The sequence below is a fragment of the Ruditapes philippinarum genome, unplaced genomic scaffold (assembly GCF_026571515.1).
Source record: "Ruditapes philippinarum isolate M1 unplaced genomic scaffold, ASM2657151v2 ctg513_1_1_1_1, whole genome shotgun sequence".
Classification (NCBI taxonomy): Eukaryota; Metazoa; Mollusca; class Bivalvia; order Venerida; family Veneridae; genus Ruditapes; species Ruditapes philippinarum.
The window spans coordinates 163,024-187,182 of NW_026859247.1; the positions used below are offsets into that span (position 1 = coordinate 163,024).

Below are 24,159 nucleotides of genomic sequence, written 5' to 3' on the forward strand. Positions count from 1 at the left end.
AGCCTAATCAAAGCATGCTCTGTTCACAATTCAGATAGTACATTTTTTGAAATTTTGTTTTTGTATGATTAAATGAGATCCAGCTAAATGCACTTCCTGCCTATCAAAAACACCTTAATAACTGTTAGTCATGCATCATTTTCTATCATCTAATATACAGAATATCTTATCCCAATAATTTTTCTCCTAAGCACTTAAAATACCTTATATATGTATATATATGTTTTTGTTTGTTTGTTGTTGTCTTAAAAAAAGGTGGAGATATTTCCATAACAACTGATCTGTGCATTATCACAGGTTGTTTTGTTTACAAAAATAATACATACACTTACTAATATCTTCACAAAACTTAGTTTACATGAATTACAAAAGAAATATTAAGTCATAAATACATAATTTTAATAACTAATAAACAAATTCTTATCTTTTTCATGACAGTCTGAACATGCACAAAGTAAAATATATAAATTATCGAGTAATGACTGTTTTCAATTCCAAAGCATTTGAATTATCCTAGAGCAAAATCAGTTTTCTTCAATTGTTCAGTATTTAAATAAATAAAGTTACAAGACTTCCATAAATGTCAAAATTCTTTATAAATAAATGCCATTTTGTTCACATGTTCTATAGGAATGGTACACAACATACCATTAATGTTCTGCACATTTATGTTCTTAACTATTGACTTAAATTTTCACTAACCTGCTTTTCAAAAATAATTTCACTTTCAGAATTTTGTTCTCTTTCAATCTTCCAATCAATTATGCATAAATGTAATTTCAAATTCTATACGCCTACTAATTTCTTGTAACCAAGTATGTAAAAAATAGCGTTCTTCCTGTAAAAGTCCTTTTCAATCATGCAATTTTTTGTCCCTTAATTGAATTTTCTCTCAATTTAATTCATCAATTTCATTTTTCCTTTCATTTTGATGACAACAGTCCATGGATCAATCTATGAAAATCACCACAGGCTTTGTAATAATCTTTCATATCAAAATTTTAGTGAACACAGAATTTATATAAGAGTAAAACATGTCTGGTAAAGACATGAAGAATTCATTTCAATGACCTGTAAACTTATATATATATGATTCAATGACAACAACTGCCTGTATGTATATGAGAGTGGGCGTGTCCATTTAGTTTAGCGTCTACTCCGTGACCATTGGCTCCCGGGTTTTGGGCTGGTGTTTTACGCTTGATTGGCTTACTAAGGATCCAGTATCTCGCTTCTTCCTCATACATTCCATCATCAGGTGAGATGTCATCAATTTCATACCTGTGAAGAGAATTTGTCTCTTTGAAATAATACATATCTAATATTACATAAACATCTTAGTCATGTGTTCATTTACTGTTTGTTTTGTTTGGGTTTACGGCGCACCAACAGAATATATGTCATATAGGGCCAAACCAGGGAAGATAATTTTGAGTAACCTCGGGTGTTAAAAACTTAAAGCAATATTAGAGCTTAAAACCACCTGCTGGGGCTAAGAAATGGGACTGTATGAAGGAGTGAGGACCAGTTATGACCTTTGTATTACATGACAGGAGGATTCTTTGTTTTTTATCTCTGTTTACAACCATTCAAAAATCAGCAAAATGCAGATGGTCACTAAATTGTTACAAAACCAACTGGAGGTTAATCAAGCTGTCATTTCATAGAAAATCATTGTTAACCCCCATACAACAGAAGGAACAGAAGCATTCCCTCTCCTATACTGGACTGGAAGCTCAGACAAAACAATTTTCTTAAACATTTCCATATGGCATAATATTATCATTTCATTTATTACAGACGTACATTGCATATATAATGTTCGTATAAATGTTTTAACTTACTTTAGTGCCTCCATAAAGAATGTTACAGCAGAATCATTAGCTTTAAACACTGTCAACATTACTTTCGTCATCTCTGTCCTGAGGAAAACAAAAACAGTTAAATTGGAAAAATCAACACAGCTTTACAACTATTCATGAACTGAAAATACATCACTTTGATTTTTTGTTGGATTTTAAGTCACATACACACTGCATAAGGTCATAAGGGGACTTTCCGGCTTTTCTGGTGGAGGGAGACCTTGGGTGTCTGGTGGTGGCAGACCGTGGTTGCCACTTCTTGCATTATTTCAGGCACCTGAGTAGAACAACCAGACTTCCATAAGCTAGACATCACTTAATAAATTGAGTGCCAATAAAAAGAGATAAACTATATTTCTTTTAAAACCTTTACATCAATGTATCATAAAAACTACACTTCAATTTATAAACAATTATACATGAAGAAAACGAAAAACTAAAGCCAGATAGTTTCAGTAAAAGCTGCATCATCTGTTTTGATAAAAATCTACAAAAATGGTTTCCATTAAAACTTTTGTAATGCTGTCAATAAAGTCTTTGATAATAGTTTCTTTTAAAGCTAACAGTTTCAGGAAAAGATGAAGTTTCATGTCAGTTTTTAAATAAATTTTTTTAAATTAAAGGCTTTAGTAAATAATTTTAAAATGGTGCTGAGAAAAATTTCTGAAATGATTTCAATAATCACTCTTTGCTTCAGTAAACAATTCAGGAATGGTTCATTAAATACTTTAGGAATGGTTTTAGTTAACACTGGGAATGGTTTCAGCAAATAATTCAGAATGTGATTGAGAAAATATTTCAGTAATGGTTTCATTAACCGTGTCATGGCACAAATGGTTTCATCAAATACTTCAGAAATGGTATCTAAATACTTCAAGAATGGATTCATAAAATTTTTCAGAAATGGTTTCAGTTAATGAATTCACGAATGGTTTCAATCAATACCTCAGGAATGATTTCAGTAACAGCATTAATAATGGTTTCAGAATCACATTTTACATTGCTAGTACCAGTCACTCTGTTTGAGGGCTCTACATAGAACTTGCTTCATATTTGTGCAGTGATTTGTTGTCAACATTAACAGATTTTCCATAATCCATACCCAATTCATCACAGACTTCCCAAAAGTTGAAAAACACGAAACGAAATCTGTCAGACCCAATGAAATCAAACAAAATCAAAGAAAAACTTGTGTTTGTATTTCTAAGACACTTTTTGGTTTTAATTTTTTCGCTGTAAAAATGGGCACAGTCCATACAGCGCATTTTCATCTCCTCCGTGTCGTATACCAACAATTCACTGTCCTGCTTCCATTTTTCATTAAATGTTATCTCCGGTCTATTCTTTTCATCCTTTTACTGCTGTTCTGCGCGCTCCTCTGACGTAGATTTTCGTTTTTTTCCCAGGTTTGGCACCTTTAGCGACGCCATTTTGTAAAAATGTGACTTGGATAAAAACCGGACAGTCAGACCGATATGGAATAAAAAATCGTCGGACCTAATCAAAATTTATTGGATGACACCGTCGCACCGACATTATTTCAGGAAGTCTGGGTTCAGATATAAAAAATGGTAACATTTTCAATTTATACAGTTAGTTCATTAATTAAATATATAGTTGTTCCATAGACATTAAAAATACTTTTATTTAGTTGTTCTGTAGACATTATACTTTTATTTCTTTCCTTTATTAAGTTACCTTATGTAAATGTATGAACTTCAAATAAAAAAACAGTTTTTCTTCAACAGTATGCTGTGATTAGTTCTGTTGTTTGTTTATTTTTGTTTTTTTCTTTCATAAAAATATTAGACCGGCTTAAAGTTTAAAACATTTCATCTTTCTTGTTCAAAGAATGTTTGCAAATAAATCCAATCCGTTTTCTTTTTTTAATTTTATAAGAAGCTCCTCTAATTACAAAATAAAACAATTTATGGCACATCTGCCAGTAAAGTCATATGGTGACTTTCCTAGCGACTTACCAGCTTCACAGGTGAAGGACCTCAGGTGACAATCTGTGCTTTATTAAAGACATGTGTAGACACCCGAGTAGAACCACTGACATTCCGTAAGCTAGATGGATTAAGATGGCTTCCTCACTTGAAAGAATCCCAAGTCCATATCAGGATTCAAATACACAGCAGTGAGTAACAAGTGTTTTGAAGTCATAGACCATAATCATTTGACTTCCATGGTAAAAAAAGAACGTATAAAATGTATTCCAGTTAAGAAAACTTACTTATATGCCAACAGTTCAAGAATCTGCATAAGAAACTTCCCTAGGCCTTTTCTTCTTAGAGGTTCTGTGAGCTGAATTTCATAGCTGAAATATAGTTTTATACCATATATACACTACCATATACACTCAATAAACTAAAAGAACTCTTATACAAACTTCATGTGGTAAGGTACCTTCTGCAAGAATTCCGTTGCATGTAAAATGTACCTTATCGATAATGTCAACTATAAACAATGACTATGAAGTTTCTATTTCATACATATACAACACTTCAAATCTTACAGTTCTGTATTATTCTAAAATAAGTAGCATACATGAATCAAAAACTATTTCTTCTCTCAAAATTTATTAGGGATGGCAATACGTACCGATTTCAGTACTTCAGTACTCGGTCATTCTTTTGATATTCACATGTCAACCAGTTACTAGTTGTCATCCGTAAAATTTATACATTTACAACAGAAATTTGTCTTTACGTTTACGATGATAATGATGGGTGGGGGGGGGGGGGGGGGGGGGGGGGGGGGGGGGGGGGGGGGGGGGGGGGGGGAACACAAATACATCCACCAGTCATATTTGTGAAAAGCGAGTTTTTTGAAAATTTGCAACATGGATTTAAATAACCTCGAATTAATTTATTGTCAAACTTCAAGGCAAAACAAAAAAAATTATTTCATGATAAAGCACAACCAAATAAATCCATTAAATAAGCAGAATATTACTAATTCAACATACCAATATAAAACTTCTTCATCATATTCCATATCAAATCTAAAATGTACGAAGGCCACTGGTTCCCCATCCTTGTTTCTGACAATCAAGTATAACGCCCTCTCTTCAGACATTTCTTCCCTCTTTTCTCTGTCTTTCCAACCATGTACACCACATTTCTCATATCTGAAATTAAAGGCATATGATATAGCATGTTAACAAAGTTTACCTAATAATTAAGACATTATTAACATGAAAAGTTGTACAAATATAAATAATATACATTTGTCAATAAATAAAGGTTGTACCTACAAAACATGTATCGTCTACTTTTGACATCGGTGACATTGACCTTAACCAAAATGATCCCTAACTATACCCAAAGGAATGGGACATCCCTGGCATGTCCCTATTAAAAATGAAAGACATCAGTTTATAAATAAAGGCTGTATGAGCAAAGGTGAAAAAAAAACAAGCCAAATCAATGACCCTAACTCCAACAAGGGTATTAACCTATCAAATATAGAAGATACCATTGAATAATTGAATCTATTAGGAAAAATTCAAGATAAATCCAACTTACTGGAATTGGTCAACCATACCCTTGTTTTCAAAGTGATAAACAAGGAAATAACTGGGAAAAATGGTTAGCACAGTTATGTTACTTTGCAATATTATGAACTTTTTACTGCTAAGAAAGCGTGTAAATTATGAAGCCATTAGTACAGACATAGCTAGCTATAGATATATCAAACTTGCCAGATTAGGTAAATCATATCCATATTCTTAGTTAGCTTGGAAAACCATGAAAGCCACAGTTATGTAACCTGCCAAGATCATGTACATATCAACAATATTGAAGTGTGTAAATTACAAAGCCATTGGTATAGTCAGAAGATAAGATTTATCAAAGTTGCCAGTTTAGGTAAACCTCAGAAGAAGAATAAGACATCCAACCAGGGGCCATTTTTATTGTTATTTTCTATTGTTTAGGCCAATAGCCCTGTATTCTATTGTTACAGAATGAACCTTATTGTTCTTTTCTTTTTTTTTTTGTTCACAGTTAGATGGCCTCTTATCTATTTTCGGTACTTTGGAGGGATGGACATACTCGCTAGGGTTTGTGGGGATGGCATAAAAATTGCAGAAGTTGATAAAGATTTAAGAATATACTCAGAATTGACTTGAAAATAAACATATTGTTCAATTAGCAGCTCAATTTGAGATTAAAGCATTGAAACACTTCTTTTTAGCTTAATTTGCAGCATATCTTGCTTTTATAATATAATTCTGGCCATCTAATTATATATGTCACTGAATACTTTTTCTGAACAATTGGAAAAAGTCTGTAATGACTCACTGATGCCTTACCAATGAAGACTGCGTTATACTTATATACAAAAATTTATCAAACCTTCATTGGTCAACCTTATAAAACCAGTTCTTTCTGACATATAAATCTTGTCATTTACCAATTCCATAGAAATCGGCAAACTGGTCATTAACTTCTCCTTGACTTATATCATCAGATACAGTATGCTTAAAGTTCATATCTGAGAATGCTGACAACTACTTACCACACTATACCAATCTACTGTGTAATCAAAACTTTAGCATATGACTTTAAGAGCACTATTATTTTATAAATAAGCAAATTTTTGTACCTGTATATATGGTAAAAAAAATTTTTTATGGATTTTAAAAACTTCACACATAGTGACACTGTGAAGATTATTTTAAAGATAAAGGATGAAATATCTTTCTTAAATACATACAATGTCTGCATATTCTTCTTACACAGCTGGAAAACAAATTCTTTTGTTTCATCATCCATATCACCGCTCCTTTTAAAATCTATCACTAAGGAAACACTGAAAAACAACAAACATGAAAATTATGCAAATTATGAGAAAATCTTAGCAAATACTGTGACTAACAAGAACTGTCTGAAAGGCAGTGCACTTGACTATTCTCAGTGCTTGACAGTAACAAGAGCTGTCCGTAAGACAGCGCGCTCGACTTTTTTATTGCTTGCCAATAAAAAAAGTTTTTGCAGTAAAAGGCAATACAAGAATCTCTGTATTTTTAAAGTGAACTAGTTGTTTGATACCCTTGAATATTACAGCAATGTTTATATGACATAATTTATGGTAAAGTGAACAAGTGGATAGGAATGAATTTTTTTAGATTTTTTAAGTTTTTTAGTGCTTGCCTATAATACAAAACATTGACAGTTAAGGGCCATAATTCAAATAAAATCTTTGACAGAATTACCTTCTCCTGGACATGTTTGGGAATCATGATTGTAAACAAGTATTCCAACTTTCAAATTAATATCTCAAACAGTTCAGTCAAAAAGTGGACTGGTACTAAAAACTTAACCAAGATTCTAAGTCGATAAAAGGCCTTAATTTTTAAAACAAATCCTTGACAGAGTTACCTTCTCTTGCGTACAGATGGGGGTAATGATGTGAAATAGCATTAAAAGTTTCAAAGCAATATCTCAAAGGGTTAAGGCAATAAGTGGATTTTACCCATATTCAATGTATTTTCTAAGTCAAAAAGGGGCATAATTCTGTCAAAAACCTTGACAGAGTTATGTCCTCTTGTCTGTTGATGAAGGTCGTGATGGTAAACAAGTATGGTCAGTTTCAAAGCAATACCTCCAATGGTTTTGAAATAAAGTGAGGTGGTACAAAAAACTTAACCAAGCTCAATACACTTTCTAAGTCAAAAAAGGGCCATAATTCTGTCAAAAACCTTGACAGAGTTATGTACTCTTGTCTGTAGATGGAGGTTATGATGGTGAACAAGTATGGTAAGTTTCAAAGCCATACTTGTAATACTTCTGAAATAAAGTGGGGTGGTACGAAAAACTTAACCAAGGTGTGACGCCAACGCCGACGCCGACGCCGGGGCGAGTAGGATAGCTCCCCTTTTCATAGAAAAGTCGAGCTAAAAAAGGGACATTACTCTTTAAAAGGGTAAGTAAGAGTTATGGGACCTGTGCCTATCATGTTAAAAAGTCAGAAAACAAGTATGTGAAGTTTTTTTCACCCATTCCCTTCAGTAGTTTTTGAGATGCCAACTTGCTCACAAAAAACTTACCCAAGTGTAAATGCAACACCATTGAACAGTCATGAAATCAAGCTATCAAACAATACTCCCTCACATATCCCAGCCACTTTGAAACTCTATAAAAATGTTATTGCCCAGTCATTTGCATTTTATAGTGTGAAGTCAAACAAGAGTTTGCGTTAAACTATGAGATAAATGATGAAAAAAAAAATAGTTTATACTAATTTATTTTAGTTTGATTGTATTGGAAGCTATAAGCTGATTGAAACACTCTTGAAACTGTTCTTGGAACCAACCAGTACTAAGGAATGAAAGTAAAGTTTCTTGCTCAAGGAAACAACAGCTTGCCCCTGACAGGGTTTGAACCCAAGCAGTTAGCAATCCTTAAACAAGGGTGCCATAGTCACAAAATACGCCCGTTTACGAAAGCTTTAGATGGAGATGGGGGCATTATGGATAAGTGTTATCTAGCAAGCAAGTTTTTATCCTTGGCACTGTGTTGTTAAATGAACCTTAAAACAAATCAGTAGGGAAGATATGCACAGGATGTGTGACCTTGACCTTGGTCGCAGGGACCTGAATTTTTATGCACGGCACTCAGCCTCACAATGATGAACATTTGTGCCAAATTATATTGAAATCCCTCTATGCATGTAGAAGTTTTGCTCCAGACAAGTGTTTTGCTATGAGCTCTAACTGTGACCTTCACCTTTGACCTAGAGACTTGGTTCATGTGCAGGGCACTACGTCTCATGGTGGTGAACAATTCTATAAAGTAACATTAAAATTCCTCCATGCATGTAGAAAATATGCTCCGGACAACATCTGGATATTTAATCATCTCCAGTGACCTTGACCTTGCAAATATTAACCTAAATTAAATGTGTCACACCTGTAGTCATGATAGTTACCATTTGTGCTACAATCCATCCATAAATGATGACTAAATGGTCCCTATACACATCTTCAAATTTTTATTTGAACTTGGACTTCTATGTGTAACCTTGACTTTGGTCGCAGGGATCTGAATTTTGCGTGCGACACTCAGCCTCACAATGGTGAACATTTGTGCCAAGTTATATTGAAATCCCCCTATGAATGTAGAAGTTTTGCTCCGGACAAGCGTTTTTCAATGAGCTCTAAGTGTGACCTTGACCTTTGACCTGGAGACCTGGATCATGCATGGAGCAATACACATCATGGTGGTGAAACATTTCCATAAAGTATTATAAAAATCCTTCCATACATGTAGGAGATATGCTCCAGACAAAATCTGGATATTTCACCATCTTTAGTGACCTTGACCTTGCATATATTGACCTAAAGTACATGTGTCATAGCCGTAGTCATGATAATGACCATTTGTGTTACAATCCCTCAATAAATGATGATTAAATCGTCCCTATACACATCTTCATATTTTTATCTAAACTTTGACCTCTATGTGTGGCCTTGACCTTGGCTGCAGGGACCTGAATTTATGCGCGACACTCAGCCTCACAATGTTGAAATTTTGTGCCAAGTTATATTAAAATTCCTTAATGCATGTAGTAGTTTTGCTCCGGACAATCGTTATTCAACGAGCTTATCTTAGTGTGACCTTGACCTTTGACCTAGATACCTAGTTAATGTGCGTGACATGGTTTCTCATAATGGTGAACATTTCTATGAAATTTCATCAAAATCCCTCCATGCGTGTAGGAGATATGCTCCGGACAAAATCTTGATATTTCATCATCTTTAGTGACCTTGACCTTGTATATATTGACATTAATTATATGTATCACAGCCATAGTCTTGATAATGACCATTTGTGTTACAATCCCTCAATAAATGATGACTAAATGGTCCATATACACATCTTCATATTTTTATCTGAATTTTTACCTCTTTGTGTGACCTTGACCTTGGCCGCAAGGACCTGAATCTTGCGCGCGACACTCCGCCTCACAATGGTGAACATTTGTGCCAAGTAATATTGAAATCCCTCTATACATGTGGAAGTTTTGCTCCGGACAAGCATTTTTCAATGAGCTCTAAGTGTGACCTTGACCTTTGACCTACAGACCTGTTTCATGTGCGCGACACTGCTCTTCATAGTGGTGAACATTTCTATGAAGTTTCATTAAAATCCCTCCATACATGTAGGAGATATGCTCCGGACAAAATCTGGATATTTCGCCCCATTAAAGCAAAAAGGTACCAAGCGACATTTTGGCCAAAAATGACTTTTTAACATTTTTCATTATGTTTTAATGTTATCTTTAATCTGTAGAAATATCTCTGTAGTATCATGTTTATTTACAGACATATAAGGTTATGTAAAAAGGTACTATGTCAATATTTTCCCATTTAGTAATGCAAAAAGGTACCATATGCATATCAGTTTGAGCAAAAAGGTACCAAGTGTCACATAGTACCTTTTTGCATTGTATGACTATATATGTTTTGAGCATTTATTTTAATGCAAAAAGGAACCATGTGTCACATGGTCCCTTTCTGCACACAAAGAATTTACGACCCTTAAGATTATTTTATATATTAAATTGTTTGCTTGGTACCTTTTAGCTTTTTAATGAAAATACAATCTAGATGTTGCTAAGGACATCAAATATAACAATAAATCCCAGAGTATTGTTTCTGTTTTAAATTGAGGAATGATAACAGTGCGAAGATAATGATAGTGTATAAATGACTTCTTCACAAAAATGTGGACGTAAAAAGAAAAGTAATTGACTGTACTCTTGCCAACTATATGGAAGGAGAAGCATGATAGGGAAGCGTACATCTGCAAATAAACTAGATTATGATATAGTTAAATTGGTGAAACAGCATAAAGAGTAATTTCCTAAAATGAAATCTCATTATACAAGAAAAAAAAACTGAAAGAAACAATACCTATCTCATGACTATGACTTAAACATTAAAAAGATGTGGAAACTGTAAACTATTGAAAGTAAATAGAAGGAAATAAAACCTGTTAAGCAACATACATATAGGAAGGCAGTAGACACACTAGATGGCACGATCAAGGAACAATATATTGAACATCAAAAAACAGAAAGAAAATTCACAAGAAGAAAAGATTTAAAATGAAGTTGGAGCAAAAGGTGACGCACGCGTTTATGTTGCATGTTTTGATCTCAAAGCTGTTGTAACAACCCCTTGCTCATAAGTGAGTGAGCTTTACTATTCAAGAAAACTCTGTTGCTACACAACTTGACAGTATATTTCTTATGAGACAAAAATGTTGTATGTCATGTATGGGATAAAACCAACTGCAAAGAGAGGCATGTGAAATAGCTTCCTGCTTAATAAAAACACCCTTAAATAAATTGCCCTTTTCTACTTGCCAAACTGGTTTTGTCAAATAAGTCATTTATTTTTCAGATTCATACGGGAGACAAAACAGAAATTGATTCATAGCTGCGTCTCTTCTTTTATATTATCACAAGTTCCAAGTTTAAGATTGATCACAAATTTCTTGTATCGGGTCACTCACAGATGGAGTGACAACTTGACTCTTGAAGGGGCAAAGAAAATAATTCCTGTATAATTATATATCATTCAGTTGTGTTCTCTTATATCACTGGCCAGAAAATCACGGCCATACATTGCTGTGCCAATGAAATATAACCAGGTTTTTGATTTCAAATACTTCATTAAAAAACAGTGTCCGAGACTCAAAACATCCATTGACGGACAAGGAGTAATCTGGCTACAAGTGGAATGGATACAGGTACCAAAGGGAAGCCCAAAGTCAGTATTTGTAAATTAGAGCTTTAATGCTGAAATTTTATGGAAATAGAAGTTCAGAATACAGAATCTAAAGTATTAGTGGACAAATGGTGAACAATATATGAAATTATGATACCAAACCTCCAGTTTCTATTCAAAAGAAAAATAACTTGGTTACTTTGTGTGCAAAGAAAATTATCCAAAAAGAGTTCCATAATTATAATGCCACTTAACCAACATAAAGGAAAGAAAAGGATTATGTCACAATGGAATCGGGTGAGAATGATTCTGATTTTTACTAACAATGTAAGAGATTTTGACATAGGCATTGAGATTGATCACAGAGGAAGACTTTCAAAACATGCAGTGTGATAGTTGTATCAGACATTAACTGAAAACACAAGAATTTCATATTTTTATTTGTATCATTGTAGAATAAAATTGTTACCAAATGATGCTTTTTGTTAATATTGTTGGGACAAAAAGGTGCCAACTGCCATATGGTACCTTTTTTTGATATATTCGACAGCAAATGTTAAAAATCATATAATGCAAAAAGGGGCCAAGCGTTCATATGGTACACTGGAGCCGCGATATAGCGCTCATCAGTATAGCGCTTATCTCAGTAGAACGCTCATATGCCTTGGCTCCCAAAAAAAAAAATCGTATTTTTCGCCCATTATAATTTTTTTTCATGTATATCAATACCGCACCTTATCCACTATAACGCTTGTTCAATGTGTCAGTCGAGTGCAATAAACAGTCATAATTACGTCACTCATGATAAGAAGGTGTGAAGTCATACACAGGTAAGCGTTAATCCGCTCTTTTGTTCTTTTTGAACTGTTGATCAGTCAGGTATCAAACTGTTAGCTAAGACATGCAAACACCGACGATTTAAGTAAATCACCCAAGCATACAATTAATTTTAAAAAGCATGCACTTTCGATCTATCTGCAAAAAAGTTGTTGAGGATGACTGATTTTTTCACAAGAGACAGCAGGAAAGACGATTAATTTAGTCCCATCCACTAGGTATCAATTTTCATGACCACACATAACTCACGTTAACACCGCTGTTTTACTGGAAATTTATAAACATTCATTCGTGGTTTATATTTTTAATTCGTAAATTTCATGTTTATATTAAAGATATTCAGTAATGCTTTACAAAATAATTAATAATAATATATAAAAAAGCTTGGACTGATATCCATTGGAAGGTAAGTAAACAATCAATTCCACTAACAAGCGTTATATGTTTCGGCGGTGGGTGGGGTAATGCGATATTTTCGCTATAATTACAAAATGAGCGTTATAAAAAGTTACTCGTTACAGCGCTGTCTTGAGATCATGGACCCCAACATGAGCGCTATATCGCGGCTCCAGTGTACCTTCTTGCATTTGTCAGTCAAAATATTTATTAGTGCAAAAAGGAACCATTTCCTTTAATTGATTAATTATCACTAATTAGTAATATATAAGTTTTCCAACTTTTTGAGCATGTACATTCAAATATTATCTAAATATATGTGAGGTTTCTTTGCCATGTTGTAAAAACCTGATTTGATATGGAACTTCAAATCTTTAAACGCGATTTTCTCGAAAACATGAAAATGTCACTTGGTACCTTTTTGCTTTAATGGGGCGATTTCATCATCTTTAGTGACCTTGACCTTGTATATATTGACCTAAATTATATGTATCACAGCCAAAGTCTTGATAATGACCATTTGTGTTACAATCCCTCAATAAATGATGACTAAATGGTCCATATACACATCTTCATATTTTTACCTGAACTTTGACCTCTATGTGTGACCTTGACCTTGGCCGCAAGGACCTGAATCTTGCGCGCGACACTCCGCCTCACAATGGTGAACATTTGTGCCAAGTAATATTGAAATCCCTCAATCCATGTGGAAGTTTTGCTCCGGACAAGCATTTTTCAATGAGCTCTAAGTGTGACCTTGACCTTTGACCTAGAGACCTGGTTCATGTGCGCGACACTGCTCCTCATAGTGGTGAACATTTCTATGAAGTTTCATTAAAATCCCTCCATATATGCTCCGGACATAATACGTCCCGTTTTTCAAACGGGCGTATAATTACTAGTCAGACACATTAACCACTTAGCCACTCCGCCACTCAAAAAATTAAATCTTTTTAACTCTATGAATAAAACAATACATGTATTATGCTTGCCAAAGGCTTACATAATATAATTTTAATCAACTTGTTCAATAAATTCAGTATTGAACCTATATCCATCTTAATAAAGCTTTCTTTGAGCTATGACTGATTACAAATTATAACTTTCTGCTTTATTTTAAATTAAACTATCTAGAAAAACTCACCCATTCCTTTCAAACTTTTTGAATGGTTCCAGCATAGATAGTGGATTTTCAATCTGAAATATAGTAAAAAGAATTTGTTTCTGAGGAAATGTGAGAAGGGATGTTAGATTTATTGTTCAATCATTCACTTTTGACTCGTTAAATATTTTATAATATTGCAGGTTTGTTACGTTGAATTTCATTAGGAGATCTAGTATATTATCTATATATTATTACACATAAAATTTAATGTATGAATATTTCTTTATTTCTCCTTACAGAAAGGAATTCGAAGCATTATTACTGTTATCAATATTTTTTTGATGGCTTATATGGCAGTTTTCAATATAACCCTTCACTAACTGCTTATATATGCTTACATTTGTCAGATATTGAGCCATATAATCAGGCAATATCTTTATAGCAAACAATGCAACTATCAAAATTAAGTTTAACAGTCAAGCTAATAGTGGTAAATACTATATACTGCAAATATTGTCAGTGATTTTATTTTTGAAATCTTTTTGAATTTTTTTAAATGACCTGCTGCTTTCTGAAAGGGGGGAGGGGGGTAATTTCTGTAGGGGAAAATATAGCAATGTAAAAAGCAGAGAAATCTATAGTGCAACCCTTCTGTCTTTCATGCCATTAAGTTATCAACAAGCTGGTCCAAGTCAATTACGGTTCTGGTTCTGGTGACATTTTCCGGAGACATATAGCAATTTAGGGGAAAATAGAACCATTTAGGGCGGGGGGGGGGGGGGGGGGGAGAAATCCTATATTTAGCTGTCAAATAGTGTGTGGGGGGGTGGGGATGGGAGGAGGAATAACTGACTGTAACAAACCATTAAAATTCACGTCAACATTCTGAAAGTTACACAATATGGAATTTGCTTTAATCACAATCTAGATCTCAGCACATATAGTAATCTTAAACTTCTCACTAACTTTCCTCTTACAGAAAAATGTTTACCACTAGTTGCTTATCTATGAACATTAAAAATTAGCCGATTTATTATCATAACAGACCAACTGAAAGATATTTGTATAAACTTACCTTGTTAGCAGCTTCTACCTTTGCTAAACTGATTGCCATCTTGGCGCTCTCCTATAGAGAAAAACAAAAACAGGTCACAAACACTGTATGTATTATATTGTAAAATAATTTACCATGGATACAACATAAACATATCTATAGAACTACTCTTTCTTTATCTGGTTAAGTCATTAAAAAAAGTTGTTTCAACAGTACTATATGCTGTACAGTAATACACCCTAAAAGAATTATACTTCACAAAAAGGGATTTACTCACTTGCGTTGATGGACAAGTGCTCTAAGTGACCTTTTTTTCTTGTTGAGTTTAACGGTGCCCAATATAATATAGGTCATATTGTGACTTTCCAGCTTTGCCCTTCTATGCATTATTTTAGGCACAAACAGGGACCTGAGTAGAACCACTGACTTTCTGTATGCTAACTGGATAGCAATCTCACATGAATAATACAAAGTTGCTGACGTTATTTTAGGAAAGTGATCTTTAACCGCTTTTTACAGACTTAGTTTTATCATGGAAATATCTTGTGAACAAGAGTACATGTGTACTAAGACCCGTACATATACATGAAATGCATGTATAATGATGCTAAATGACTACTTATCAAAACAAATTGATCTACATGATAATTATTCCAGTTTATCTGTCCTCATATTTTAACACAAAATCTATGGAATAGGGAGAAAGCCATTTTTGAATTCAAAATACCTATTTGAGCTCTACTAAGACATGAATTGAACATTAATCCACAACTTCTTTATCAATCTATATAATAGAGTAACTAGACATACTGTTCTGGTACTATAATTATTGAATTACCTCTTTTCTCTTCATTTTCTTTTCTTTGCCTTTTGCTGATTTTCTCTATAATGAAAAGAAGTGGAAATATTATGTACAATTTTATCAGATAATGAGCAACAACTCTGCTTTTTTTTATACAAATGCAAAACAGGCTTACCATTCTTTAAAAGAACCGGGATAAACTATGCCTACAAACATTAAGTAAATAGTCTAACAGCAATTCCTGTACTGTACAATGTGGAAAATTGTGGCTGTATGATCCAAAGTAGTGTAACAGGAATTTGGAGGTTACCAGGGAGGAAACATACTACTACATAAATGTACCATTTTTGGAGGTGACATACCACCTATATAGAAATAGTTAATAAAGGATAAAGGCAAAATTGTTTATTCTTCAAATTTGGCATTAATTGATCTTTTGTATTTGCAAATATAATATAGTAACAATAACAGTATTTCAAAGTTTGTAATTTGATTGTTATTTGTTTTATTATTCATTTCTGACTTTGTGACACTGATAATCATATATATATAGATACAGGTAAAACTATTGCCATAAAATTTACACTGTAATATTGCTTTGATATGACTTTGCTTTTTAAGTAATTAGTTATAATAAAGTTATAATTTGTTCATTTACTTTTTTATGTTAATTATTAAGCTATATATATTACTCTGTATGTATTTCATAGAAATAAGATGAAAACATATATTAATGGTACCTATACTTCAAAATATATAAGTGGTATGTACAAGGATTTAACAGACGCAGGATCATGCGCGGCTGCGCCGTAATTAAAACACATGAAATACCATCATGTACGCACAAAAAATAAATTCTGCGTATACATGGACGCAGAAAAATTGTCTAAAGTATATGTAACTGATATTTCCATATTTTAAAATAAATTCTTAGTACCGTGGACACACAAAAATTGTTTACAAATAACTCTTGTTTTTTTTATTTTTACGACATCTTAAATGTTTTGGTTAGCGGTGAAGGTGCTGGGAATCACCAATGGGTATTTATTGTAACACATCAGTTTATTGGCATTTAAAATACAGACGAATCATTACTGAACATCGTCATACCCCGGATATTATCGTCAGGAACGCTTGATTCCTAGTGCTTAGTTGTTATCTATGAAAGTACTTTCAGTTTAAACGATGACAAAACAGGCCGACTTAAGAATTTTTTTGGGTGGGGTAGGTTCAAAACAAAAACGAGATGACCATGAGCCCCGTCTCGTCGACTGTAACTGAAGCAAGTACATCATCCCAGCAGTCAACAAAACTGAAACGTGACTGAACATTCTCGTCTGTCTGGTTTGATAGATACAAATGGTTAGAGCTACAGGATGTTTTGTAACACTTGCATTATGGCCAAGAGTTCAAGAGGACAAACCCGTTTTCGAAACTTTCAAAACTCAGCATTGTATGCGTATATGATGCAATATCCTGCCTCCAGTAAATCCCTGGAGACTAAATTAAAACAGTGTATAGTACACCTGAGTTAATTGTTTAATGTCTAGACTGACTCACAGTAATAGTGATTCTAGTCAAAATAATAAAAAGTGACCTCCAGTAATCGTAAAAAACATATACATAAAGTTTTATAAATTTCATAAAAACAGAAAAAACTACATTAAGATTTGTTCTTGTTCTATCCTTGACGAGCCTCAGATATAAGTGTCAATACACCTATAAAGTATTAACGCTTTCCAAACTAGCAGACGATAGTCTATTCTTATCAGTAGTTTTTAGAGTTAAAATAACCGGTTGCGTATTTTACTGTATCGTCGGGTGCCCTGAAATTACGCTGCCCTATTTCGACGCCATTTTTGTTTTGCTCAATATATTGTCATTAGCGACTTGAATGATTCACTACTATATAAACACTGTAGTAAACACGGATTTCTATCGCTTGCAAAAATTATGTGGAAAATAAGAGATGCAAAGGTAAAAAAATACTTTAATACAGTGGACCCTTGCTAATCCGAACCCTTCTAATCCGGAATCCTTTCTTTTCCGAACGAAGTGTCCGGTCCCGATTTTATTCGTTCTATTTTCAATAGTAAAAAACCTTTCGGATCCGGAACTTGTCAACTCCGAATTCCGGACGATTTTTTCAATTTTTGTTCTTATTTTACTCTAAAATTTACCTCTCGGACCCGAACAGATTTTGCCAAATGTTACACCTTCATTCAAAATAACAAATAATCGCAAATCTTGCAGGTGTAAACATACACCAAACTGATGTGTTATTTCGCTTGATCAATGGGTGAAGCGTATGATCTGCGAAGGTGTGAAAATTACACTTAGCTTGCCTTCATATCTTCTATAATTGCTTAATTGATTGTTTTTCGTCACATTCAATAAATATTTTGATATAATGCAATAGAAATATCTTTTAATCCTTTGTAATGGATTCAATGATACGTGATTAAGCAATGAAAATTAATGGAAACTGTCAGTGAATTCGGATAGTCGCTGAATCGGATAAGAGTTAACAACAATTGACAAATGCTGGTACGAATATTTTATCATGTCTCGGCCTCCTGTTTAACATCGTAGGTTAACTTACCCTTGAGGACATAATATTTTTGCTTATTTATTTATTTATATTTCTTTATTTTTGTATTCACATGTAATAAAATGAACGATAAGAGACTGCAAAAATAAAATATCTAAATTGCAATTTCAAATGCATTCCCGTTTTCTTTCCTTAAACTATTTTGCAAATACATGTAACATGAAAAAACATGTAAGAAAACCTTCTAATTCGGAAACCTTTCTGATCCAGAAACCTTTCTTATCCGAACTTTTCTTCTGGTCCGGATGAGTTTGGATTAGACAGGTTCCACTGTATACTTTTTCAATTTTATTATATTTTTACTAATGCAAAAAAAGTTGTACTTTATTTTGCTTTTATCTGGGCAAAAATGAGCGTGAGAAAAATTTTCACTATCCATCTGCAACACCCACTCGCTTCATTCATTAGGTCATGTGACAGTCATGTGACTAATCACATGACAATGGTGTATTTATCACTGTTAAGCACCATGTACTGGTTATATCATTTTATTCAGTATAATTGAAAAGTGTATGTTAATTGAAATTTAATTGGATAGTTACAGCTCTAGCCTATATAACTTATGCTGAATATCATAGTAAACGTAATTTTTCTTTACTGCAGGTTCCAGAAATGAAGTAAAGGTGCTACTCTCCTACCTCTATGGGCACTGCACTTGAGAAGGTGAGGCTGACTGGGGCTCCCATTAAGACAACTGCAAGGGAGTTTGGCATACCTGAAGCTTCCCTTAGACACAAACTTTCTGGTAGAGTAGACCCTGAAGCTGTGAGATCTGGCCTATCACCTTTGTTTACTCAAGAACAAGAGGCACATTTTGTGGAACATTTGAAGTTCATGTCTGTCTGTGGTTATGGGTACAGCAGGTCAGAGGTTGTGGACATGGCAACTGAATATGGGGTATGTCTAGGTAAGAGAGACACTGAACATGCACTTTCCCTGAAATGGTTCAGGGGATTCATGTCACGATGGCCTGAACTGAAAGTCTTAAAATCACGGGGATTGGAAATTCAGCGTGCGAAGGCTACAACTGTTGGTTGTGTCTCCAAGTATTATAGAGAACATGGTTCCATCTTGGACAAGTATGGACTGAAGGAAAGACCAGAACGAGTTTATAACATTGATGAAAAGGGTTTGTCCACTTCTCACACACCACCATCAGTTGTTACTGGAAGTGAATTCAAGCCTCAGATAGTCACATCCAGTGTTGCATCTAGGCCGCGCGATTTGCGCATTTTTTATGCATATCGCGCATTTTAATGAAGTCAGTGCGCGCCAAGTCGCGCAGCTGATGATCTTTTCAACTTAATTCAGTTTACCTTCATCGTATCTTAAACGCTTCAGCCATGTTTGTTTTCACTCGTGGTTATGACTAAAATACGTACTAAATCCCTTGTAGCAGCCGACTGAGTCATCTTGTGTGTGTTTTGTAGTATTCGTCAATATTTTATTTTTTCTACTTCCGTTTTTGAGCGGACGATAACTGTCAAAAATGCCTGAACATAAAATAAATGAATTCTATTCGGTATGTCATATTGTAAGGTAAATGTATGTCCCCCACATTTTTTTCAAATCCCCCACATTTTTCAATTGAGTGGGGGACAATCCGCCATAATTTTGAAATTCTAGATGCAACACTGCACATCTGGTTCAAGATCATTAGTGACTGTGATAGGCTATGGTAATGCCCTTGGCTATAGTGTACCACCCTTTTAGTGTTTCCTGGGGCAAGAATGAGGCCTGAGCTGTTGGATGGAGGAAGTGCTGGAGTGGATAGTGTTGTCACAGAGAGTGGGTGGAGCAACAGCACTGTGTTTCGGAGGTACATTGAACATCATCTAATAAAATACTTACCTGAACGTTCTGATGATGATCCTGTACTTGTACTTTATGATGGACATAAGTCCAGTGGTTTTTTCCCCTACTTCGGGAATGGTGCCAGTCCGGACAGATTGGGAAAAAAATCCATCGGTTTGACTCAAATTGGGAATTTACGCAAGATGCAAAAAATTTCTTTGGGAATTTCTTTTATCCAGGGAAACATGAAAATTATGCATAATAAACACTTTAAAACCATGTATTATTAACTTTATGCTTCTTGAGTTTGAAAAAAAAAATGATAATCATAACAATTGTACATAAATAATGTTAAGGTGTGAAACACTAAAAGTACGAAATTAACTAGGTACGAATATCACTCATGTGGTTATACTTGGTTTTTATGTCATATCACTTATCAATGGCATTTCTGTTTTTGTTTACCTTTAGATTTGTCGATTTTTCAGGAAATTTTCAGTGTTATTTTGGGAATTTATCAGCCATGAATTGGGAAATTTGTTGTCTTTTTTCTATTGGGAACGGTGCCGTTTTCCGGTATCAGTTATATAAGGAGCAAAAACACTGAAGTCTCACATAAATCTGGGGCTAAGACACAGCACCTCATCTTGTTCTTTACTTCTTACTTCCTGCCCATACCAGTCATGTATTACAACCTCTTGATGTAGGATGTTTTGGACCTTTTGAGAGGGTCTACAAAACTGTGTGTCACAAGTTCATGCGTGAGCACTGTGGTCAAAGTATCACACGATACAATGTTTGCGCACTTGGATGTTGAGCCTATTCTAAGGCACTAGCGCCCACTAATCTACAAGCTTCTTACCGCAAGACTGGCATCTATCCATACAATCCACATGTTATAGATCCTTCCAACTTTAAACCCTCAGAGGCTCTGCAACAGGAAGCTAACTCAGATGCAGCAAACATTTCAAGTACCCCATCCAATGAGTCATCACAATTCTTCTCTACAAAAGCAGCTAACATCACTTCAAAAAAGTCACCCACCAAGAAACGCCGTTACCTTAGCAGTGTTGTCAGTGGTAAACAGTCTATGCGAAAGACTTCTGAGTTTTACTGGACAGTAGGTTCTGTAAACTGAAAATTTTTACTGGACCAAACATGATTTTACTGGACCGAAAAAAACCTGATTGGTATAGCATTCTGAGTCATTTGATAAGTGTCAGCAGTCAAAAAATTTGTGTACAAAAAGAAAATTGTATTATCAACGAAGTGAAGTTATCTTTTTTCACCACAATCAAAATGTAAACATAAATATTGTTATACATGTATTCAATGGATTTTGCTATTTAAACTTTAATTTCATACAGACTATATACTAGCAAAATGTCTGGCATAGATATGTAAACAGAATTATATATATCGGTAATTTAGTGAAGTTGACAGATTAATTGTTCAATGATTTTGGTACCTTCACAGTATAGTTTAATTTTTGTCAACATCTTGGACGATCTTTCATAGCTAAACACCAGTTGAGCACACGTGTAATTTAGCATTTCTCTAAGTCTGTGGATTAAAGACGTAAATTGTTCCAATTAATACACTGACACTTTCATCTGTGTAAACAAACTTATAGCGGGTGACCTTTCACATCTGGGCCGCTTATGTAATTTACACGGCCGCTTATTGACTTTTAATTGTACTAGTTGTCGGATATTTTTATCTTGCGTTGTTACATGAAAGTTTGCATTATGAGAATGCATAACAGTTGACAAGCATTGCACGAGCTTTAATATTGTGTAATGACAACATTTTGATATGTTTTGAATGTAGGTAAATGATTGGCCTTTGCAAAATGTTGAATGTAAGGTTTTTATAAATCCTTAATTTTTTCCGGACAGTCAATACATATATTTTTATCGGACCTTCTGATTTTTTACCGGTCAGGGCCGACGGTCTTTCGGAAAGACTGGGTAAACAGATAACCAAGGCATATATGATGGACAAGATAAGGGAACATGAAAATGCTTAGAAGCCTAAATCTCTGAAAAACAAATCTGACCCACAAACTACAGGAACTGTCAGACCAACAACTATAAACCCAAAGACACAGATGTTATGGACAGTGATGTTTCACTAGAGGAGGATCTGGACACAGAAGTGTGCTGTGTTTGTAACTTGTTCACACCCATGAACTACGACAGAGTACCTCTCTCTTGTTTGTTAAGTGGGTACAGTGTACTAAGTGTGGACACTGGGTGCATTTAATTTATTGCACACCTGTTAGAGTAGTAAGAAGGGGTGATGTGTTTTTGTGCATTCACTGTACTCCAGAAGAGTAAATACACATGTTTGATCATGGAAATTTCATGATATTTAATGTAAATTAAAGATTGAAAACTATTTTATGAGTTATTACTTTGTAGATCCAGATTGCTGATATCAATGGACATCGTAAGTACAACTTAAAATGTGTACACATTCCAAAAGGGTGTTTATAAAGCTATATAAAGGCAACCAATCAGAAGCGTCATTTTAGGTCACTCTCAAAGAACATGGCCGCTTACATACATGTAAGCTTAATGCCAGATTAGGAAAAAATATACAAGAGCAGAATCGTAATAATTTTTATATTTCTTTACATGAATGTTAATTTATGCAGTTCTGTTGTAGTTTCAATGAACAAATGTATTTTGAGAAGACGCCGATTTATATTCCTTATAGGCGTCGAAACTGGTCACTCGAAGATATAAATTGTACGTAAAATGGTCTGACATATGGCTTAATTTGAATTGTTTTAGCAGAAGCAATATATATTTATTTTACTCAAAGATAAAGGAAAACAAATTGTATTTTTTTCACTCGATATACCTCAGTTGTATTTACTTAGTTTATATGGAAAGTGTTTATGGGTGTATTTAATTAGAAATAAACAAACTAAGTTGTTAGTTAGAAGAAAAAACTAGCTGTACGGAGTCAAATTTTCTGGTCTCTCACCTTCTGTTTTAAAATTATGAACTATCATATGTATGGAAAAATGTTCAAAAAGTGTCGGGTTGATGGTCCCCGACCAGTAGCTACACACTTTTACTCGAGTTACATGCATAGCCACTATTTTAGAAGGGTATTGGTACGCATTTCATAATGCACAAAATAAACAGTGATAAAGAATGACTTTACTGATGTAGATCTTGATTTCATGACCTGGTTTATGAGACACCAGCAGAAATGTCTGCCAGAAACAATGCTGAATGGACACAGTTGATGACATGATAGAAAATGTTAGTGAAAACTGAACAGCTTATGAATGATAGGTTTGAGATTATGTTGAGTGTGGATTTTTTGTATCGCGAAAACGTATTACAAAACAAGAATACTCTCACAATTAAATCTTAATCCAGTTTAAAGGCTACAAGCCTAAAATGTTGATATTCTTAACAAACTACGTGAAAAAACATATTCTTACACCCATCTTTTCTTCTTCTGTTGATACTTTTTTCTTTTATTTCAAGAATAAAAAAAATTCCCGCGATTATTCATTGAAGAGTATTTTCTGAGGATAGTAAGATTCGTCCCACTGACGGTTCGCTACATATTAGCCTAATCTGGTTCCCAGCGTACTTCTGCACGATAATGAAATGGTAAGGGCAGGTAACCCAGGCTACATATTAGCCTCCCTTTACTTTAGGGACGATTCGTCCTAATTTATATTTTATATTTAAATTTTTTTCTTCGTATGTAAATACTGCAATAGAGGGAATCTACTTTGGTATTTTTTAACATATCTGTCATGTAAGTTTTAAAATCAAATGGAATGACAGTTTATATAAATGCTACAAAAACAAAGTGGACGTCCCCAAAGTGGAACAAAAAAGGTTTAATGTACGGGCCTTATTTGAATGTTATTCAAGAACACATAGTTAGATAGTCTCTCACTTAATTTAGAATTAGTACTAAAA

At 34.1% G+C, this 24,159-nt stretch overlaps 1 protein-coding gene across 1 annotated transcript; it reads right to left on the reverse strand.

Moving 5' to 3' along the window:
* Positions 1–377: 377 nt before the first annotated feature.
* Positions 378–23,797, reverse strand: LOC132755780 (N-alpha-acetyltransferase 40-like). The gene is made up of 9 exons (XM_060746699.1): positions 23,667–23,797; positions 15,835–15,879; positions 15,018–15,068; positions 13,982–14,034; positions 6,585–6,680; positions 4,834–4,995; positions 4,099–4,182; positions 1,845–1,922; positions 378–1,281 (listed from the first exon to the last, which is right to left on the reverse strand). Exons 1-9 carry the CDS (start codon positions 23,670–23,672, stop codon positions 1,095–1,097), a joined length of 762 nt encoding a protein of 253 aa, XP_060602682.1. The 5' UTR covers positions 23,673–23,797; the 3' UTR covers positions 378–1,094.
* Between the last annotated feature and the right edge of the window lie 362 nt (positions 23,798–24,159).